General features: G+C 48.9%; 1 protein-coding gene across 1 annotated transcript; it reads left to right on the forward strand.

Annotated features, from left to right (window-relative positions):
- Positions 1–3,818: 3,818 nt before the first annotated feature.
- Positions 3,819–6,864, forward strand: HOXA1 (homeobox A1). The gene is made up of 2 exons (XM_079302838.1): positions 3,819–4,621; positions 5,056–6,864. The coding sequence occupies exons 1-2, from the start codon at positions 4,003–4,005 to the stop codon at positions 5,409–5,411; spliced, it is 975 nt and encodes a 324-aa protein (XP_079158964.1). The 5' UTR covers positions 3,819–4,002; the 3' UTR covers positions 5,412–6,864.
- Positions 6,865–17,078: the final 10,214 nt, after the last annotated feature.

A 17,078-nucleotide genomic window follows, 5' to 3' on the forward strand; every position in this document is an offset into this window, starting at 1 on the left:
CAAAGAATGTGGCTGGTTACTTCTCACGTGCTGAGTAGTCCAAGAAATCAGCCCTAGGAGGAGAGGAAATGGAGAAGTTAGTGCCTATGAAATCAAAAGGGTGGCAGAAATGCAGGGTGAAGAAAGAAGTATTTAGGGAGGAACCGGCCTCTCCACTCCATCCTTCTCGGGGGAGGTACGGGGGCAGACCCGAAGATATTTTTCTGTGTAAGCCTTCTTGAGAGGTAAAACACTGATAACGAAAAGGGGAAATTCAGGCTTTAAAGTTACAATTTCCTTGGGCTCCTTGCTCTTCTGCTGAATGCAGCAAAGACGGGCTTTCAGAGACCTCCACCAAATTTCCTGCCACCCGGCGTTGCCGAGCCCCAAATCGGAGGGTGAGCCCCGTCCTTCGGGCCAAAACCGAGCAACAGATGCCGGCGGGGCTCTGCCGCTCCGGGGCCGGGGGATCCCGGGCAGGAGAGTTCGCTGCTCCTTGCGTGCGTGTGGCTGCGAGTGGTCGCATTGCACAAATGAGGCTTGGGTGGGGGCTTGTGAATGGGGCTCTGCTGTCCATCCGTGCTAGCAGAGCTGTCTCCCAGCCCTGCTACACGCTGTGGAGCTGGGATGCGTGGGTTATAGCTAGAAGGGCTGAACGCAATTCTTCCGAAAGTCATAAATCAAACTCTTTCTATGAATGAGAATGTCATCAAAGAGATCAATTGCAGGAACACATTCACAAATAAAAATCCTCTTACGTATTTGCCGGGGCTGGGGATCCCCGTCTAAAACCATTAAGTGAGAAGGCGTTTAGTCATAATTCACTTTTATTGCTCTTTTAAAACAACAGCTTGGCTGAGCTGCGGGCGCGGTGAAACCTCGGCCTTGGTTCTCCTTGCCTCTGCTCCAGCCGTGTCCCTGCGGAAAGCGAGCGGTCTTACCGGCATTTTCACTCCTCTGCCACTGGGTTAAATTGGACCGCAACGTGCATGTGAGGGTTGGGGTTTCTTTTGTGCCCAGATTTCCGGATGCTGACAACACTTAAAGAAAACCAAAGCAAAACGAACTAAAAAAATCCCCTAACAATAAAACAAACCCAGCCCAAAACCCCAAACAAAAAACCAGAAACATAAAAAAAAAAAAAAAAAAAAAAAAAAAAGAAGAAAAAGGAAAAGGAAACCTGCTACGAGGTTTAAACTTCTCGCAAACTCAATTTAAATAAATGGGGGAATCCAGCAAGAGGGAGCCGCCTCCAAGGCTCCGGGTGAACTCTGAGGCCACAGCGGGGGCACACTCCCACGGAAAAGCCTAAAGAGCCGGGATCCCCCCCTCAGCCTCAGTTCCGTGGCAGGAAACGTGGAGAGAAGCCGCGGAGGGGCGCGGAGGGGCCGGGCTGGCTTGAGGGCAGGGGGAAGGGGCAGGAGCTCCCCCTCTCCTGGACGGGAGGAGGGAGGGGAGGGTGTGGTGTGTGCTCCTCCTCTGCTCCGACCCTTCTCATGATGTTGCCCCCATGCTTAGTGCGGGCAGCAAAACCCGAAAGCCCTGCCAGAGAGACAATGCAACAAGAGACAATGGCACCAGAAAAGCAGAGGGAAAAAAAGGATTTGAGGATGCTGGAGACTGTAAGCAAAGTGATTTGTCGGAATTTACGGGTAAAGGGATCTATTTATAGCAAAATATTTTTCTTTCTTTGCTGACGGAAAAAAGCACTGAGAAGATGTCAGCCCTTTTATTAGTAAGCAGTCCTAATCGCTGTATTTTTTTCTCTGCTTTATGCAGTATTTAACACAACTGGTTTACAAGAAAGAAATAAATGTGTTTACAGCTGTAACCATGTCCAAAATTGGCGCAGTATAATACCATAAATGCCTCTGGAGTGTTGTTGCTCTTATCCTCCACTCCGCCCTCCTGCAGTTTAAGAAACTGAACCTTTCCAGAGGGTCCTTAACCATCCCTGCCTCTGCAGTAAATCAGAACAAATAGTCATACTGAGGGCACCGGGATAGTCGCGTGATGGAGAGAGGCGCCCTTCGGTTTTGGCTGATGGAGAGGCCGTGCGGATGCCGTGGGATAGGGGCTGACCTAATAGCAGTAGGAGAGCTTTGCACCTAGGAGAGAGTGAGGTGGTTCATCTGGGAGGGAGGAGCTTGAGGGTGTGTTTGTGGGTGTGTGTATTCGTGAGCGAGGAGTGGTGGCAGGGTAGAAGAGCCTTTTGGATTTCAAAACAAGCAAGAATCGAGCGTGAGAACGGAGGCACGTAAGAGTCGGCACCTGCAGAAATAGAGGGGGTAGCCCCTCCTGGGGCTGATGTCAGGGGACATGACTTTCCATCCATCTTTCTCCGAGGCTGACGTTTTGCAGAACTTCTTTTGAAGATTTTGGTGCCGTCCTTTCTGCCTGCAGACGGCTGGGTGCGCTGGGACAGACGGATGCCCGTCCTTCACCTCCCCTTTCTCTTTCCGCATACGTAAACCTAATATGAGGTCGTAACCCACATCTCACCGCCATCCCTCCTTCTCCGGCCACGTACCCATTTTTTGACACACCTCCCCACGGTGTTGGGGAGGGGTGGGTTGGAGTCGATGCTCAGCGCTGTTCCCAAGGGTCCTGGAGCCGCCTCTGACATTGGCCATCTGCCACCTCTCCCCACCGCCGACCCGGGTGGCGGAGCGCAGGGACAAAGGGGCCGGGGCGGAGGGCCCTGCTCCTCCCGCAGCTCCTCTGCCCCTGTCCCGGCTCTGTCCTCGGGCTGCGACCCCCGGCACCCCGGACAGCCGTCCCCCACCCTGTCCGAAGGCGGACGGGCGGCAGCGGCGCTGCGGGAACACAGCAGATGGGCTGCGGAGCCCCCGGGGCCCCGTCCAATCATTCGTCCTCCTGCTCCCGGCTCCTCCTTCCCTACCCCAGCCCTGGGCTGGCGAGGGTGAGCACGGCGGAGTTGCGGGGGGAGCAAGGATGAAGGCCAGAGGGTGGCCGGTGAGCCTGGGAGAGCACAATGGTCGTCAGTCCCAAAAGCGCCTCATTTCCATGCTAATGTCCGCGGCCGCCTGGTAATGCGGCTGGACAAGCCCCTTTAACTCGTGGGACTGCGGCGGGGCAGGACCAGCGAGATCCCTCAGCACCGGCACTATTACCGTCTCCATCTTCACTCGCATCCCATCCACATCAGTATCCTCCGTCCCATACCCATGTTCTCTGCCTTATCCTTACCTCCCTTCCTGTCCCTATCTCAGTTCCCATCCCCGCAGAAGTCCCCAGCCTCATCCACGGTCCCATTCTCACTCCCGTTCCAAGGGTCTCAGCACAGTCTCTGCCTCTCTCCGCCCCATCATTCGCCCCGTGCCGTGGTCCCAGTCGCCTCCCCTCGCCATCCCCCCCCGAAGCTGCCCCTTCCGGAGGCTGATGCGCAGCAGAGGTGCCCCGTGCAAGCTTGACAGCGCCGGCAGCTGGGTGATGCTGGGGCACCATGGCAGCAGCACTCACCCTGGAGAGGACGACCGCTAGGCTCCGCGGGCCGGGCGCAGCCTCCGGGTCTCTTCTGCCGTCCTCACTCATCTGGCAGACGAGACCCAGGGGGCTGCCGCGGCGGGTGTGTGTGTGTGCGTGTGTGTATGCGTGTGTGTACGCGTGTGTGTGTGCATGTGTGTGTGCGTGTGTGCGTGTGTGCGTGTGTGTATGCGTGTGTGCGTGTGTGCGTGTGTGTATGTGTATGTGTATGTGCACAGCCCGGCCCGGCCCGCCCCTCACCCCCTGGGGGCCACGGCCACCGCCTCCCTGCCCCGCGGTGCCGCGGGTCGGAGCGCTCGGCGTTTAAATGCCCCCGACGCGGCGCTGTACCGGCGACAGGAGCCGGGGAAGCCCCGCGGGCGCCGCAGCCATTGGCTGCCGCCCCCCACGTGCCTGCCCGCTGCCGGCGCCTTCGTGTCATTTTCCTGCCGGCCCCATGGAGGAAGTGGGAAAGTTGGCGCGGCCCCGCTGGACGCTGAAGACCCGGTGGCGGCGTGACAGAGGGACGCGGCGAGGATGAGCTCCTTCCTCGAGTACCCCGTCCTCGGCGGCGAGGCGGGGGCCTGCGCCGCCCGCGCCTATCACCCCGACCACGGGATTACAACTTTCCAGCCCTGCGCCGTCAGCGCCGGCAGCTGCAGCGGAGAGGACCGCTTCCTGGCGGGCCGCGGGGTGCCCATCAGCCCCCACCGGCACCATCACCACAGCCCGGCCCAGCCCGCCGCCTACCAGCACCACGGCGGGCTGGGGGTGTCCTACGCGCACCCCGGCTGCGGCCCGACCTACAGCGCGCAGGGTTTCGGAGCGGCGTACAGCCCCTACCCCCTGGGGCAGGACGCGGAGCTGGGCGGCGGCTTCCCCCCCTGTGCCCCCGCCGTCTACTCGGGGAGCATCTCCTCCTCCGCCGCCGCGCAGCACCCGCTCCCGCACCAGGGCTACGCGGGGGCCCCCGCTCAGTACGTGCCTCCCCCCTACGGGCAGGAGCAGCAGAACCTGCCCCTGGGCACCTACAACCATGCCCTGTCTCCCCTCCACGCTGGCCACCGGGAAAACGCCCGCTCCCCCTCCATCGAGACCTCGCCGCCGGCGCAGACCTTCGACTGGATGAAAGTGAAAAGAAACCCACCCAAAACAGGTCAGTAGCCGGCGGGAGGGCCAAGGAGGGGGCCGCTCCTCTCTCTCTCCGCCGCGGGTGCGGGGAAAGAGGCGCGGTATCCCGCGGGACGCTGGGCAGGTAGAGCGGCCCGCACCTCTGGGAGCAGCCGCGGCTGTCTGCCCGCCGACCTGAAACCCAGCGGCGCTTATTCCTCACTTATTCCTGACTCTCCCCCTTCTCCTCCTCTCCCGTGGTCATATTTCTGGTAATTCATAAACCACTTATCAAGTTTGCTCTGACACTAGAGGCTGACTCCGGTTTAGCACCTCGCACTCCATCACTCACTCTGCCGGGGTTTCCCTCTTATCCTAGGAAGTTCTTGCTCCCTATCGCTTTGCCGGTGTGGACATATTGATTACATCGCCTATAAATCATTTGCGCTCTCTTACTCACCGCTGCATGTCCCTTCGCAGGCAAGGCTGGCGAGTACGGCTTCGTGGGGCAGCCCAACACCGTCAGAACTAACTTCACCACCAAGCAGCTCACCGAGCTGGAGAAGGAGTTTCATTTCAACAAATACCTGACCAGGGCCAGGCGGGTGGAGATCGCCGCCTCCCTCCAGCTCAACGAGACGCAGGTAAAGATCTGGTTCCAGAACCGGAGGATGAAGCAGAAGAAACGGGAGAAAGAGGGGCTGCTGCCCATCTCCCCCGCCACCCCCACGGGCTGCGAGGAGAAGGCGGAGGACTCGTCGGAGAAGTCCTGCTCCTCGCCCTGCAGCGCCTCGCCCGCCTCCTCCGCCTCGGACACGCTCGCTGCCTCCAACTGAGACCGGCCGCGCCCCGACGGCAGCCCCCGCCAGCGGGCTCGCCTCCGTCCGCCGCCGTTTTGTCGGTCCCTCGGTCGGTCGGTATCCCCGAGAGGTTCCGGCGAGCTGCCGCTCCCTCCCCCGCTCCCTCCGCCACCCCCGCCGCTGTCCAGCCCTGGGGGTGCCGGTTCCGCCGGGTCCCGGCGCCGTGGTGCCAGGGGATTTTCTTCCCGATTCCCCCTTCCTTTTCTGCTGGAGGAGATGTGTGTTGGCATACGCGTAAGGGTCTCTCTCCTCCAATGCAAGGGCGCTCCACCGAGTTTCCCTGAGTGAAAGACAGGTTATTTAGGGTACATAACCTCACAAAGAGATGCACTATTGCAAGTGTTTACACGACTTATAGGACTTTCATCCCCTTAATTTAATGTATTCTTTGTTCGTGTCAATGAGTTTGTTGCTTGTAAATACTTTGTCCGAGAGATTTATCTTTTTACAGATTTTTCTAGAATGATGTTTCGATTATCAGGTTAAGCAGGGTGAGTGCATTCGCCAAACTGGATCCATTTTTATATTGGTAAAGTAGATGACAGTATCAAGTAAACGTCTTAAGCTCAAGCAGATACCTCAAAAAAGTAGCGCTATTTCTTTAAATGTGACAAGCAAGGCTTCAATTGCACTAGGTTTTTTAAACCTTACCCGGTGTGCTTGCTCCCTCTCCTTTTCCCCCTGCCCCAAAAGCTGTGTTGGATTATGCTCAGCTGAAGGGTACAACCATCCAAAAGACCTCGCCTCTTCCTATTTTCATATTAACCTTCCTTTAGACTCGATGTCTTTTCAAACTATTCGTGAATGTGACAAATGGCCAAATGAATGTATAATTTCTGTGGTTGGTGTCCAGACCTTTGCATGACGCACCGTGCTTTGCTGTACTGCGGGTACACTGAGTTCTATCAGTTGTCGTGTGTGAGCAAAATGTCCTCCTGATTTTTCTGTACAATCATGAAAGTCTCTGTGATTCCACCAGTGGCGGAATCCAGAGCAGGATTTACGGGTCCTTATAATGTCTGTAATAAATATATTCCACTTTCAGGTAGCCCTCGTCTGCCTACCTCTGCGTGACGTCAGAGCTGAGTCACAGGCTGGGCTCAGCATTTTTGTTTCCCTTATTTTCTTCTACTGGGGTCTTTCCAAAGGGAAAAGGGGGTAAGAGTCTCACAACCGTACTTACTTACAACCTATGTTGTTCTGTCAGAGTCAGCCCAATCTGACTTCCTACACAAAACTTCTTCCTCTCCTATGCCCAAATAATATTACTTTTAGACAATATAAGCCCCTTCTCTCCATTCTCTGTTACTGGGAGGAATTTATGATCCCAATCTAATTCTGAAGCACAAACAGGAGAACTTCCTGGGTCAAGTGCTAACCTTTTCACCTCGGGATGGATGCTGACACTTAAATAAACAGAGCACCCTTCAAAAGCAGAAACTCTCTTCAGCCAGTCTTTCCTCACACTGCAGGCCCCTCTCTGAGGACTGCACATTTAATTAGCCCGGACACTAAGTTTGTCCGGCTTGGCTTCTCTCTCCCACCCCAAGCTACAATCCCCAGCGCTGACGGGGTGCCAAAGTGAGAGATGGCTCCCCGTGTGTTTTTGGCATTAACCCCAGCCCGTTGCACAGTCCCTTCCCCTCTTTCTTGGTACCGTTCCACCCCCGCCTTCCCCGGGTGTGGAGGAGAGAAAGCTCTTGCCCAAACTATTCCAAGAAATGTCAAGCGAACAGGTCGGGAAGGGAGAGGAGCCTCTGTGGGGAGAACCTGGGTGGCAGGACAGAGCAGAGGCATGCTCAGCTGGACGGGGAATGTCTCCAGTCACTGATGCCTCTTGAATTACAACGCAAACACGCTTAACATCTTCTTCACCCGGCCCAGCTGCGGGAAGTGCCACCGAGCTTCTCCTGAGGCTGGTCTGCCCACGCAGGCTTTGCTTTGCGGGATCTGCAGAGAGTCAAGGAAATTTTCTTCACTTCGGTGTCAAAAGACACAAGCCCTGATTTGCAAGGCGCGGCGGCCATATCAAGAGCCGAGCTATCTGCAAGGGAGCAGGGCTGTCTCCAAAGGCTCCCGCCGATGCCTCTATTTCTTTCATTTCCCCTCCTGCCATATACTTTACCTTTTGTTTATTAGTGTAAAGCCACAAAGCAAAACAGATGGCCTTCTTCCAGAGTCTTGGATGTGTTAAAGTGGCATTTACATGCCAATGAGGGCATTTCAATATCGAAATCTGGATCTAAACATTGCTGGAATCCGGATCTACAACTCGATTCCACTGGTGTTGACTTAATGTGTTAGAAAAAGCGGCCATAAATTACAGCCTAAATACGAGAGACAAGACACTTGTCAGTGCGTCCATCTGCGATGAGCGATTCTTGGGCAAAGAATTTCATCTCCTTCCAAGCCCAAACCCTATATATATACATCGGGATATATATGTATGTATATATCCCCCCGCAGTCATAATGTATTTCAAGCAAAGACGCTCCAAACCTCCCGATCCTGTCTCATTTTGTTAGCGTTAACATTATTTCGATACCATCAGCTTTTGGGTTCAGGGGTGCGGCGAAGAGAAATTAAAATCTCTAGCTTATAGTTTCAACCACAAAAATACCGTTTACCCCCCCACAAAGCGCTTTCAATCAAGATACTAATTTACGCTTCGGGTTGAGAGGATTTTTTTTACACATTTTTAAATTAAAAAAAACCAACTCTCTAGAACCTCGGGGGAAAAATGAAGAAAAAAACCTCGCATCTCATCAAAACCCGTCAACACAAATCGCATTCAAATGTCAAACGGAGTTTAGTATCTTCCTATCATACTTAAGGCCATTTCTGCTGTTCACCTTTAAAGTTTACTTTTGGAGGCTATTGAGATGCTTTGGTGTTTTCCTCTGGGGCAATCAGATTGAAACCGATCAATATTTACTCAGTCTGAAAGGGCTGTTGAAAAGGCAGCTAACAACAAACTGCTTAGCTGCTCTCCCCTCTTTAATCTCAGGTTCACCGAAAGTTCAAGCAGAAATGAATTCGGTGATGGGTCACTTTAGAATAAATCCCAGTAGTTAATCTCACAGCCTTGATAAAGGCAACAATTACAGAGTCATCCCTCTCCCTCTCTCTCTCTCTCGCTGTCTCCCCGGCAGCGGCAACTTTCCTCTCATTTTTGCCTAGCGTATTTTTACTAAATTTTAACAGCTTTCCGCTATTTTGCGGAGACAGCAAAAACCTGTCATCTTCCCCGAGCTGCATCCGACGCTCAGGCGGGTATACCCGGAGAGGTACCGGAGTGAGGGGAAAAAAAACATCCCGCAAAGGACTCGGCATTTTCAAATGAGGGTCCGGGGGTAAAGTGAGGGGTACTTGGGACTTTCTCCTCAGCAGTGATGAGGAAAGAGATGGCTGGAGAGACACCCGGCAGCTGGAGGAGCTGATGGAGCCGTGCTCCCCTCTCCATCCTGCAAGGGAAAAGAGCAGAAATCTGGGCAAAAACGCGATAGACGCCGTTAATTGCTGGCTCTGCAAAGGCCAAAGTTCACATAATCACTGCATAAATGCATGCTTAATAGGGATTTTTTAGTAACTCTCTAATGGCAGCTCACGTTTGGGCTATAGACTCGAGCGGCTTTTTACCAGCAAACTGCTTTTCGGAAGCGATGCCCCCTCCCACCCAGGAATTGCAGGGGGACCCCGAGCACGGAAAGCGCTGAGCTCCCGGCCAGGCCCTGGGGATGCTCCGAACGAGCCCGAGCGGCAGCGCCGCGCTGGGGACGGCCCCGGGGGAGGCAGCTCCGGGCCCTGGACACGGCGGAGACACGGGGCTGCCTTTTTTTTTTTTTTTTTTTTTTTTTTTGAAGGGAGAAAGCGTAGTTTAGGAATGCTTTCCTCGTCATCTTAGGAGCAAGATGTCTTTTTTGTTTTTCTTCAGCAAATAGCTCTGAGATCACTGTAATTTGGTAACCATAAAAATAATGAAATTAATAATATATGAGTAAACAGATATGTAATGTATTTTGAAAATATTTCTCTTTTTCTTTCTTTCTCTTTCTTTCTTTCTTTCTTTCTTTCTTTCTTTCTTTCTTTCTTTCTTTCTTTCTTTCTTTCTTTCTTTCTTTCTTTCTTTCTTTCTTTCTTTCTTTCTTTCTTTCTTTCTTTCTTTCTTTCTTTCTTTCTTTCTTTTTCTTTCTTTCTTTCCTTCCTTCCTTCCTTCCTTCCTTGCTTCCTTCTTTTTTTTTTTGTCTGCCTTTCTCACTTTTTCTTTCTCTCCCTCTTTCTCTTTCCCTTTTGCCTTTCTCCTTTTCCAAGACAAACATTCCTTTTCTCCCTCAGGCACACTACTTGGCCGACTCTCGTTGTTAACATTATTCTTTTATGGTTTATGTGTCATAAAATATTACAGGTCACAGTTACTCCTGTTTCAAGCACGGAAAGACCAATGAAATCAATGGGCGCTCTAGGGGAAAAAAAGTCTTCTCTTGTGCCTAGGCATTTAGGAGTAAACTGTGTTGATTTTGATCATGCAAGGAGCCCACTTTGCTATGTAACTTCAAAGGAATCACACGTTTCACTAATAGGAGCAGGAATGGGATGGAGAATGCTTCTCTGCTACTTTTTATAGGGCAGTGTCACGGTGTAAGCCTTTGGTCCACACGGAGAATGTTTCGACTATTACTTTTACCTTTATTTAGTCTTTCCAATCTATTTTTCTTGAAAGTGTATGTCTCATAAAATTGATTCGGAACTACTGATTAGGATAAAAATGTGGTCGAATAATGATCAGCATCGACTATGATGAAACCAGTGGCTAGTTGATGAATTCTCCGAGTGCCCATTTTATAAACACAAGCTCAAAGTATTTCGAAACTTCTCCCACTCAAGAAAGTAAAAGTAGCAAAAAGAAAAAAAAAAAAATCAAGTAACTCCAAATGCAAGGGGGACAGCGGGAGGTACGAAGCCAATCTCAGTCACAGCTCTCGTTCCTGTGCTCACATCGGTCTCAGACGTGATGCAGCCAGCGGCAGGCGGGGGGATTAGGAACGTACAAGGACTCATGGAGCGTTTTGCTCGCCAGAGTTGTAGATAGTGTCTGAGAGGTTTAGAGCCAGGGACGAGCTCGCCTTGCCCGGTGCTTGTCCCGGTGCCTGTCTCGATGCCCACCCGGTGTCGGCGCTGCACAGCGGCTCCTGTTTGCATCCGATAAACTTGGCTTTGCCAAGGTGCTTATGCATGTTCTAATTCTATCCCATGCAGGGCAAGGAAAAAAAAAAAGTAAATAAAATAAAAGGAAAGGAAATAGAAGGAAAGTAAAAATTCGCAACATGCTATCGACTATTATAAATTAGAGAAAAAGAAAGAACAAGGAAATATCTACTTTGACTGAACACTTCTCTAACACATTTTGTAGGGATCGATTTCATTCGCAGCTGTCTTTGTATTTGATCTTGGCGAAATTACTAATCCGAGGAAAATTCGTTGTGTGGGTTGGAATAACAGGGGAGCGGGGCTGTGACCGCTGCGCTCGGCGCCCGGCCCGGGGCGGCGGGGCCGCGGTACGAGGCGGCCGCTCTCCTCCCAACCCAGCTCAGCTCCAAGTCTCTCTCTCCCTCGGGACCCGCCTGCGGGGACGGCAAAAGTCGGGCTCAGCCGAGGGCTGCCCCGGCGCCCAGCCCGTCCCTGCGGGCCGACTGGCCGAGCCCGAGGTGGCACCGCCGCGCTGAGCCGGGGATATCGCCTCTGATGTCCTTTGTCTATTAATACAGTCATCACCAAATCCGGATAACCTCCCTTTCCCTCTGTCAACACCCCTCCGCTACAGCCCGTGCTGGGGGAAGAGGGATGGGACCTGCCATCGGGGTCCCGTAGCAAGGGGGTGCCCCTTTTAGGGGTAACTTGGTGACAGATGTTGACGTTTCTAGGGAGCTCGGTAAACAGAAAGTTGGACTGGACTTTTTCATAGCCCATGTGTTTTTCATCATTCCCCGTCAGGCTCAGACCAAAGGCAGAAGCTTCCCTCTTCACACTCCTCATCCCCTCTCATCTTCAGCAGTCACTCAGCCCCGGTGACAAGCAATAAAGAGCAGAGAAAACACAGGAGACCAGCTTCGTTAAGTAATGAAAAGAGATGGGGGTGAGGATGAGGCTGGTGGTGGAAGTAGGAGACCTCCTCCACTGCACACCAGTGAACATTCAGGTGCAAAGCACACCTGTAAAAATCACAGACCCCTCCTGGGAGCAGTGGGGGCTTATTGGAGAGGTCTTGGAGAACAGCCACGTGTCCAAACTTCCCACTTCATAAGAAGGTGAAGGTCATGGAAGGGACTAAGCTACAGAAGTGGGAATTTCTACACAGTTTTAATTGAAACTCTTATGTTCCAATAAAACCAAGCTTTTTCTTTACTTTTGCAATGGATACATTACCTCAACTCTACTGCAAAACATCAGTTGCAGTGGAAATGTCATCCAAACCTCAATTTATTTTCTTACCATAGTTGCAAAATATTCCCACTAGCACCCAGCAAAGGTAGACACTTGGACCACATTACTCTATTTTGCAAGAAATAAAAAATCCTTGCAGCACAGCTCTGCACTGTCAGTGGATTTAACATGCTTGCATAGTTCTGTGGACAGATGGGTCATAAAACAAAAGGCATTGGCGGGTAGTGTTGTGTTCTTCATGCTGTGATGGGAAAAAAAAGGGTAAAAAAAATAACACTGTCTAGAAACTGAAAGGTGATCCCATCTAAGCTGAGCCATCTGAGAGCCATGCATATTTCACTGCACAAAAATGTTATCTTGGAGGAACACTCCTACCAGCAAACAGTATTAACATGAACAATATGTTTAGACATCGAAGTGGGTATTGCAGACAGGCAGGACCCCATGGGGCTTTGCTGTTCATTACATCCCCCTGTATATTTTATTTTCTGTTTTTCTGACAGTGCTATAAGGCAAGGCAGTGATCATGGAAATAGAGGGTGGGGCAAAAAGGCTCTGAGAAGACCTGTCTTCAGTGACAGAGCTCAGATCCCACTGCATAGGAAAGACAAAGTGTTTTTCTATATCTATAGGAGCATGTATGTCCCCAAAAACTTAGATTCACATAAAGATGCATCACCCAAGCTTCTTTCAAGTCAGCTCACAAAAGGAAAGATTTGAAAGATTTTGAGGCTTATATCTGATACATATTTTGGCTTTGAGTGGGACCTACTGTGGCTCATTGCTCAGGGAGACTCAGCCCACCTGAGACCCACAAGTATGCAAATCCAAAAATCAGCCTCACTCAGCCTGGTAATTCACCAGTAAAGAAAAGTTTTCTCTCTTCAGATCACATCTTTCTCACCCCAGGGGTTGAACAGCATTTATACAGTAAAGTTTTTAAGGAATGCAGCCAAACCTACAGAAAATTCTGTTGAGGACCCTTTAACAAGACAGTTTGATAGCAAATCAGATGAGAGACTCTAGGAATCCAGATAATCTCTATATAATCCCCTTTTTTGAACATCATGATGTGTTTTGAGACTGGCCCACTATACAGGGTGACTCTCACTTTTATTGGAGTTGAAAGAGAAGAAGACATAGCTATTACCTTGGGCTTTGGATCAGAACCTAACTGGAAACTCCATATTCAACAACAGGCAAAAATCTCCCCCTTCGCTTTTTACTGGGAAGACAGCAGGGCAGACTGTGCACTGAAATCAGTGAACATCTAGCAACAAATCTTCTGATCATTTGTTCAGGGATTTCTTTTTTTTTTTGTATCCTATGTGTAACCAACCAAAGATGAATTCTGACTGTGGAAGGTGAAGGTGATGCATTTAAAGTATTTGCTGCTATCAGAAAGAACAATTTTTCTCACCCTATTCTGTAGGCGGGAATAAAAATAAATACAAATGTTTGAAGTTTAAATACAAATCTTAGCTAAAACCAGAACTATGATACTGTTCAAAATATGGGAATGGATGTAGTCTTTTAGTAACCAGTCTTAACCAGGATAAAATACACAGCACATAATGGGACCTTCTTCTACAGATCTTATTCATTAAAATCAGTGGAGTTTTGCCTTAGAAAATTCTCCACACAGGATTTTTTAGCCAGTAAACATTTTTCAGTGCGACATTTTATAAATTATAAAAAGAAATGAAAATTAGTTACCACAAATGCAGCATTTAATGCAACTGTGAGCCCATGTCAACATTGATTTCTCTCTGTGTCTCCTTCTCTCTTTCTTTATAAAACTTTCGTACTCTGTCGATAAAATACCATCCTCTTTGATAATAAATCTGTTGTTTCAAGCTAGGATGCTACCGTTTCCTTTCCCATGTAATTTATAGTTGTATTGATTCTACAGCTGTGGTTCTCTATTTCCTGCCTGTTGTATTAAAAATGACTTCTAATTGCGAGGCAGATAATCTTTGGTCGAAGGACCTCACAGTGTATTTTAACTGTAGCTAAGGAGATTTAATTTGATTAATAGAGAAATGAAAGCCTTGAAATATTTAAGATGATAATTCTCAGTTTAGGAAAAAAAGAGAGACAGACAAAGAAAGGAGGTTAATGGATCCAGGAAAAGCATCCATAGATCAGCATGAGCAGATGTTCTTTTACTTTTATGTCAACGTTTCTGGCTTGTTGTGCATATAGAAAAACAAGCTTTTCAACTCTCGCCACGATTTCAGCCTGTTGCCAGCTTTGCTTGCCTGCAGGATATCTGCTTATCTAGCATGGGAGCAGGATCAGTCCTCCTCCCCTTTGGTCTAGAAGCAAAGCAACCTTTCACATGGGCTACAAGGTTTGTCACACTCCCCATCCCCCACTCCTCTGCATGCACATTTCAGCCCTTAGATCTTTATTTCATAAAATTCCTTTCCTCTTAGAGACCGAGATACTGGCCAGGAGATGAATGGAAGGGCTGAACAATATTAACTGCATTCAGGTGTGTGTTGGCTGAGACAAACCTGGCCCCTTTCCTTGAGGGCAGGATGCATGTTCAGCCACGTGGGACAGTGATCCCCACGCAGCTGCACAGAGTCCCCTGCACCCCTGGTGTCTGCTCTCAGCATGGAACCTCAGAGTGAGAAGGATGCTGTTACTACATATAGGAAATCCCAACAGCCATTCTCCTTGGTGAAGCACCTTTGAGAGCTGCCCCATGTGCTGACATGTCTGAAGTGTATGTTGAAGGAAAAGACTCATCTGGGGGTGCATAGGTATGTCTTTTAGGGTTAATGAGAATGAGGCACATTATTTCATGCTTTTCATCCTTAAAGCAGGTATTTCGTTTAGTGCAATTCCATATTAGTTTGGAGCAGTAGCACTAAAAGTGATGGAGTCCAGCCTGAGCCTTAGATTGGTCTCTAAATATTCTTAAGGGCAAGAAATATATATCAGCCTTTGTAAAAAACAATCTGCATTTAAGTGAAGATTAAGTAATCTGAGATATATTGTTCACATCTCAGAGGGTAGGACTTTATTTTATTTTATTATTGTAGTAAAATATTTAGAGTAAAATTGCCATCAGGCATCAAATACATTTCCTTTCATCATAAAATGTTAACTCTTGCTGTATTTGTGCTATATAAAAAGACCTAGTTGTTTCAGTGGGGAATTTCTCAGAAAAAGGAGTGTGGAAGTAGCCCCAAAAGTCACACTACTAATAAGGTAACCACGACCTGAGCTCGGAAAGAAGAGGGAGAAAGGAATGAAATCTGTCAGCAGCATTGTCTTGAGACATACCTGCTTCATGTGAGTTTGTCTGAGGGCAGGCACTGTGCTCTGCTCCAGAGACCCTGCCAGCTGGACCTGAAGGACACCCCTTGAGCTGTCATGTGAGAACATCCCTTTAATTGTGAGCAGGAATATGTGGGCTTAGCCAGAATGCCACTACTGAAAATACAGCTTTTTCTTGACCAGCAAAATTTATTCTAGATGTGCTCAAAAGCTGAAAAACTGCAAAATTCTTTTTAGGAAAATGGAGGAAATGAATCCTTCCTTGCTCCTTCCTCCTACTTAAAAGAATATTAAAAATAAAGCTTTATCTAGATGTTTCCCAGATGCTTATCCACAGTTATGAGACAAGATCTTCAGCATCTGTTGAATCTGGTGATTCAAGCCTTTCCAGGTTTCCAGACTTCATGAGCTTATGTTCTCCAGCCTTTGGTGGAGTCCTTCCATTGCTGTAATCTAGGTTGGAATGAGGGTGGTCAAAAGGGTAAGGCTTGTGTGAGTAAGGAAGATGGAAAACTGTGCAGGGGTTCTGTTGGACACAGCTGCCACTGCCTAAGAATACTGGCTATAGAGCAGTGGGGTATCTGTAAGGACAGACTGCTGCCCAGAATAGGGGCAGGAGTGGGTGTATAGCACAGAGGAGAGTCCTCAGTGGAGATATCTTCTCCTTTCCCAAGCACAGTGTGAAATTCTGTGTTACACAGAGATGCATTCAAGTTACAATTTACATGACTGTCCAACAGGATTGCTGTTATTCATGCATTTTTAATTCCTCAAGTTTTTTTTTTTTTTTTTTTTTTTTTTTTTTTTTTTTTTTTTTTTTCTCCCCCCAGGTTTTTGCACTCTTTAGCTTGCCTACCATCGCTCATGGTTTTATGCTTTTGATAGAATGTAAAAGTCTGCTTTTCTTTAAAAGGTATGTGGATTACAGGAGAGAAAATGAATGACATGAAGATTTTTAATACGTTTTTTATAAAAGCAGATTCCTTCCTTCCTTCCTTCCTTCCTTCCTTCCTTCCTTCCTTCCTTCCTTCCTTCCTTCCTTCCTTCCTTCCTTCCTTCCTTCCTTCCTTCCTTCCTTCCTTCCTTCCTTCCTTCCTTCCTTCCTTCCTCCCTTCCTCCCTCCCTCCCTCCCTCCCTCCCTCCCTCCCTCCCTCCGTGAGGTTTGAAAATGAGTGTTTGATCTGAGCACTGATAACTCTGCTGAAGGTAAGGGTGATGTTTATTGCCATGGATGCTTGTTTGTTTTTTGCTGTTGATTTCATGTCTTCCCTCAATTTCTTCAGTCTGAAATTCACAGACTTCTGCTGCAGGGAAAACATGAAAATTGTTTTTTCCCTTGTCACAACATGTCCTCTAATAGTTGCCTCCTTTTCTGCTGTCTTTTCTTCTGCTTTAGCATCTTTAATAAGTGTTACCATCTGCTTGGGTGCTGGCTACTACACATTGTGAACAAGGCCAAGAGTTTTTGAGGGGCTGGAGCAGTGTTATTTACTATTAGGCATAATGGAAGTTGTTGTCTTTGCCTGGGGCAGGTGTGCTGTGGCTGAAACAGACATAGAAATGCAGAACATGTGCTGGGGTTCAGCTGTCTACAGTTTTCTTAAAAGGAGGTTTGGCTGCTGATCTGTTGGTGTTTACTTGATATGCAGGGATTCTTTTCTCCTGCTGTTCTCTGGCCTCTAACCTGCTTAACTTTAGAGAGAAAGACATAACACATTGTGATGTTACTAACTGGTCAAAAGGCACTATCAATTTTAGATGAGATAGGTGCATGTCAGAATCAGCATAATTAACTGGAATGACAATCCTGTTAAATGTGTTTATGCCATTGCACTGGTAATAAAGCACGTGTAAATTTACAATTAAGGCATATCTTTCTTCTATACCTTGGAGACTAGTGACAAACATTAA

Source organism: Erithacus rubecula, assembly GCF_903797595.1.
Source record: "Erithacus rubecula genome assembly, chromosome: 3".
In the NCBI taxonomy this organism is placed as follows: Eukaryota; Metazoa; Chordata; class Aves; order Passeriformes; family Muscicapidae; genus Erithacus; species Erithacus rubecula.

What these genes read in the sequence shown, in the direction of transcription:
- HOXA1 (XM_079302838.1), top strand. Translation starts at nt 4,003, where the DNA reads ATGAGCTCCTTCCTCGAGTACCCCGTCCTCGGCGGCGAGGCGGGGGCC. An exon ending in AAGAAACCCACCCAAAACAG is followed by an intron (nt 4,622 to 5,055) that starts GTCAGTAGCCGG and finishes GTCCCTTCGCAG; the next exon opens with GCAAGGCTGGCGAGTACGGC.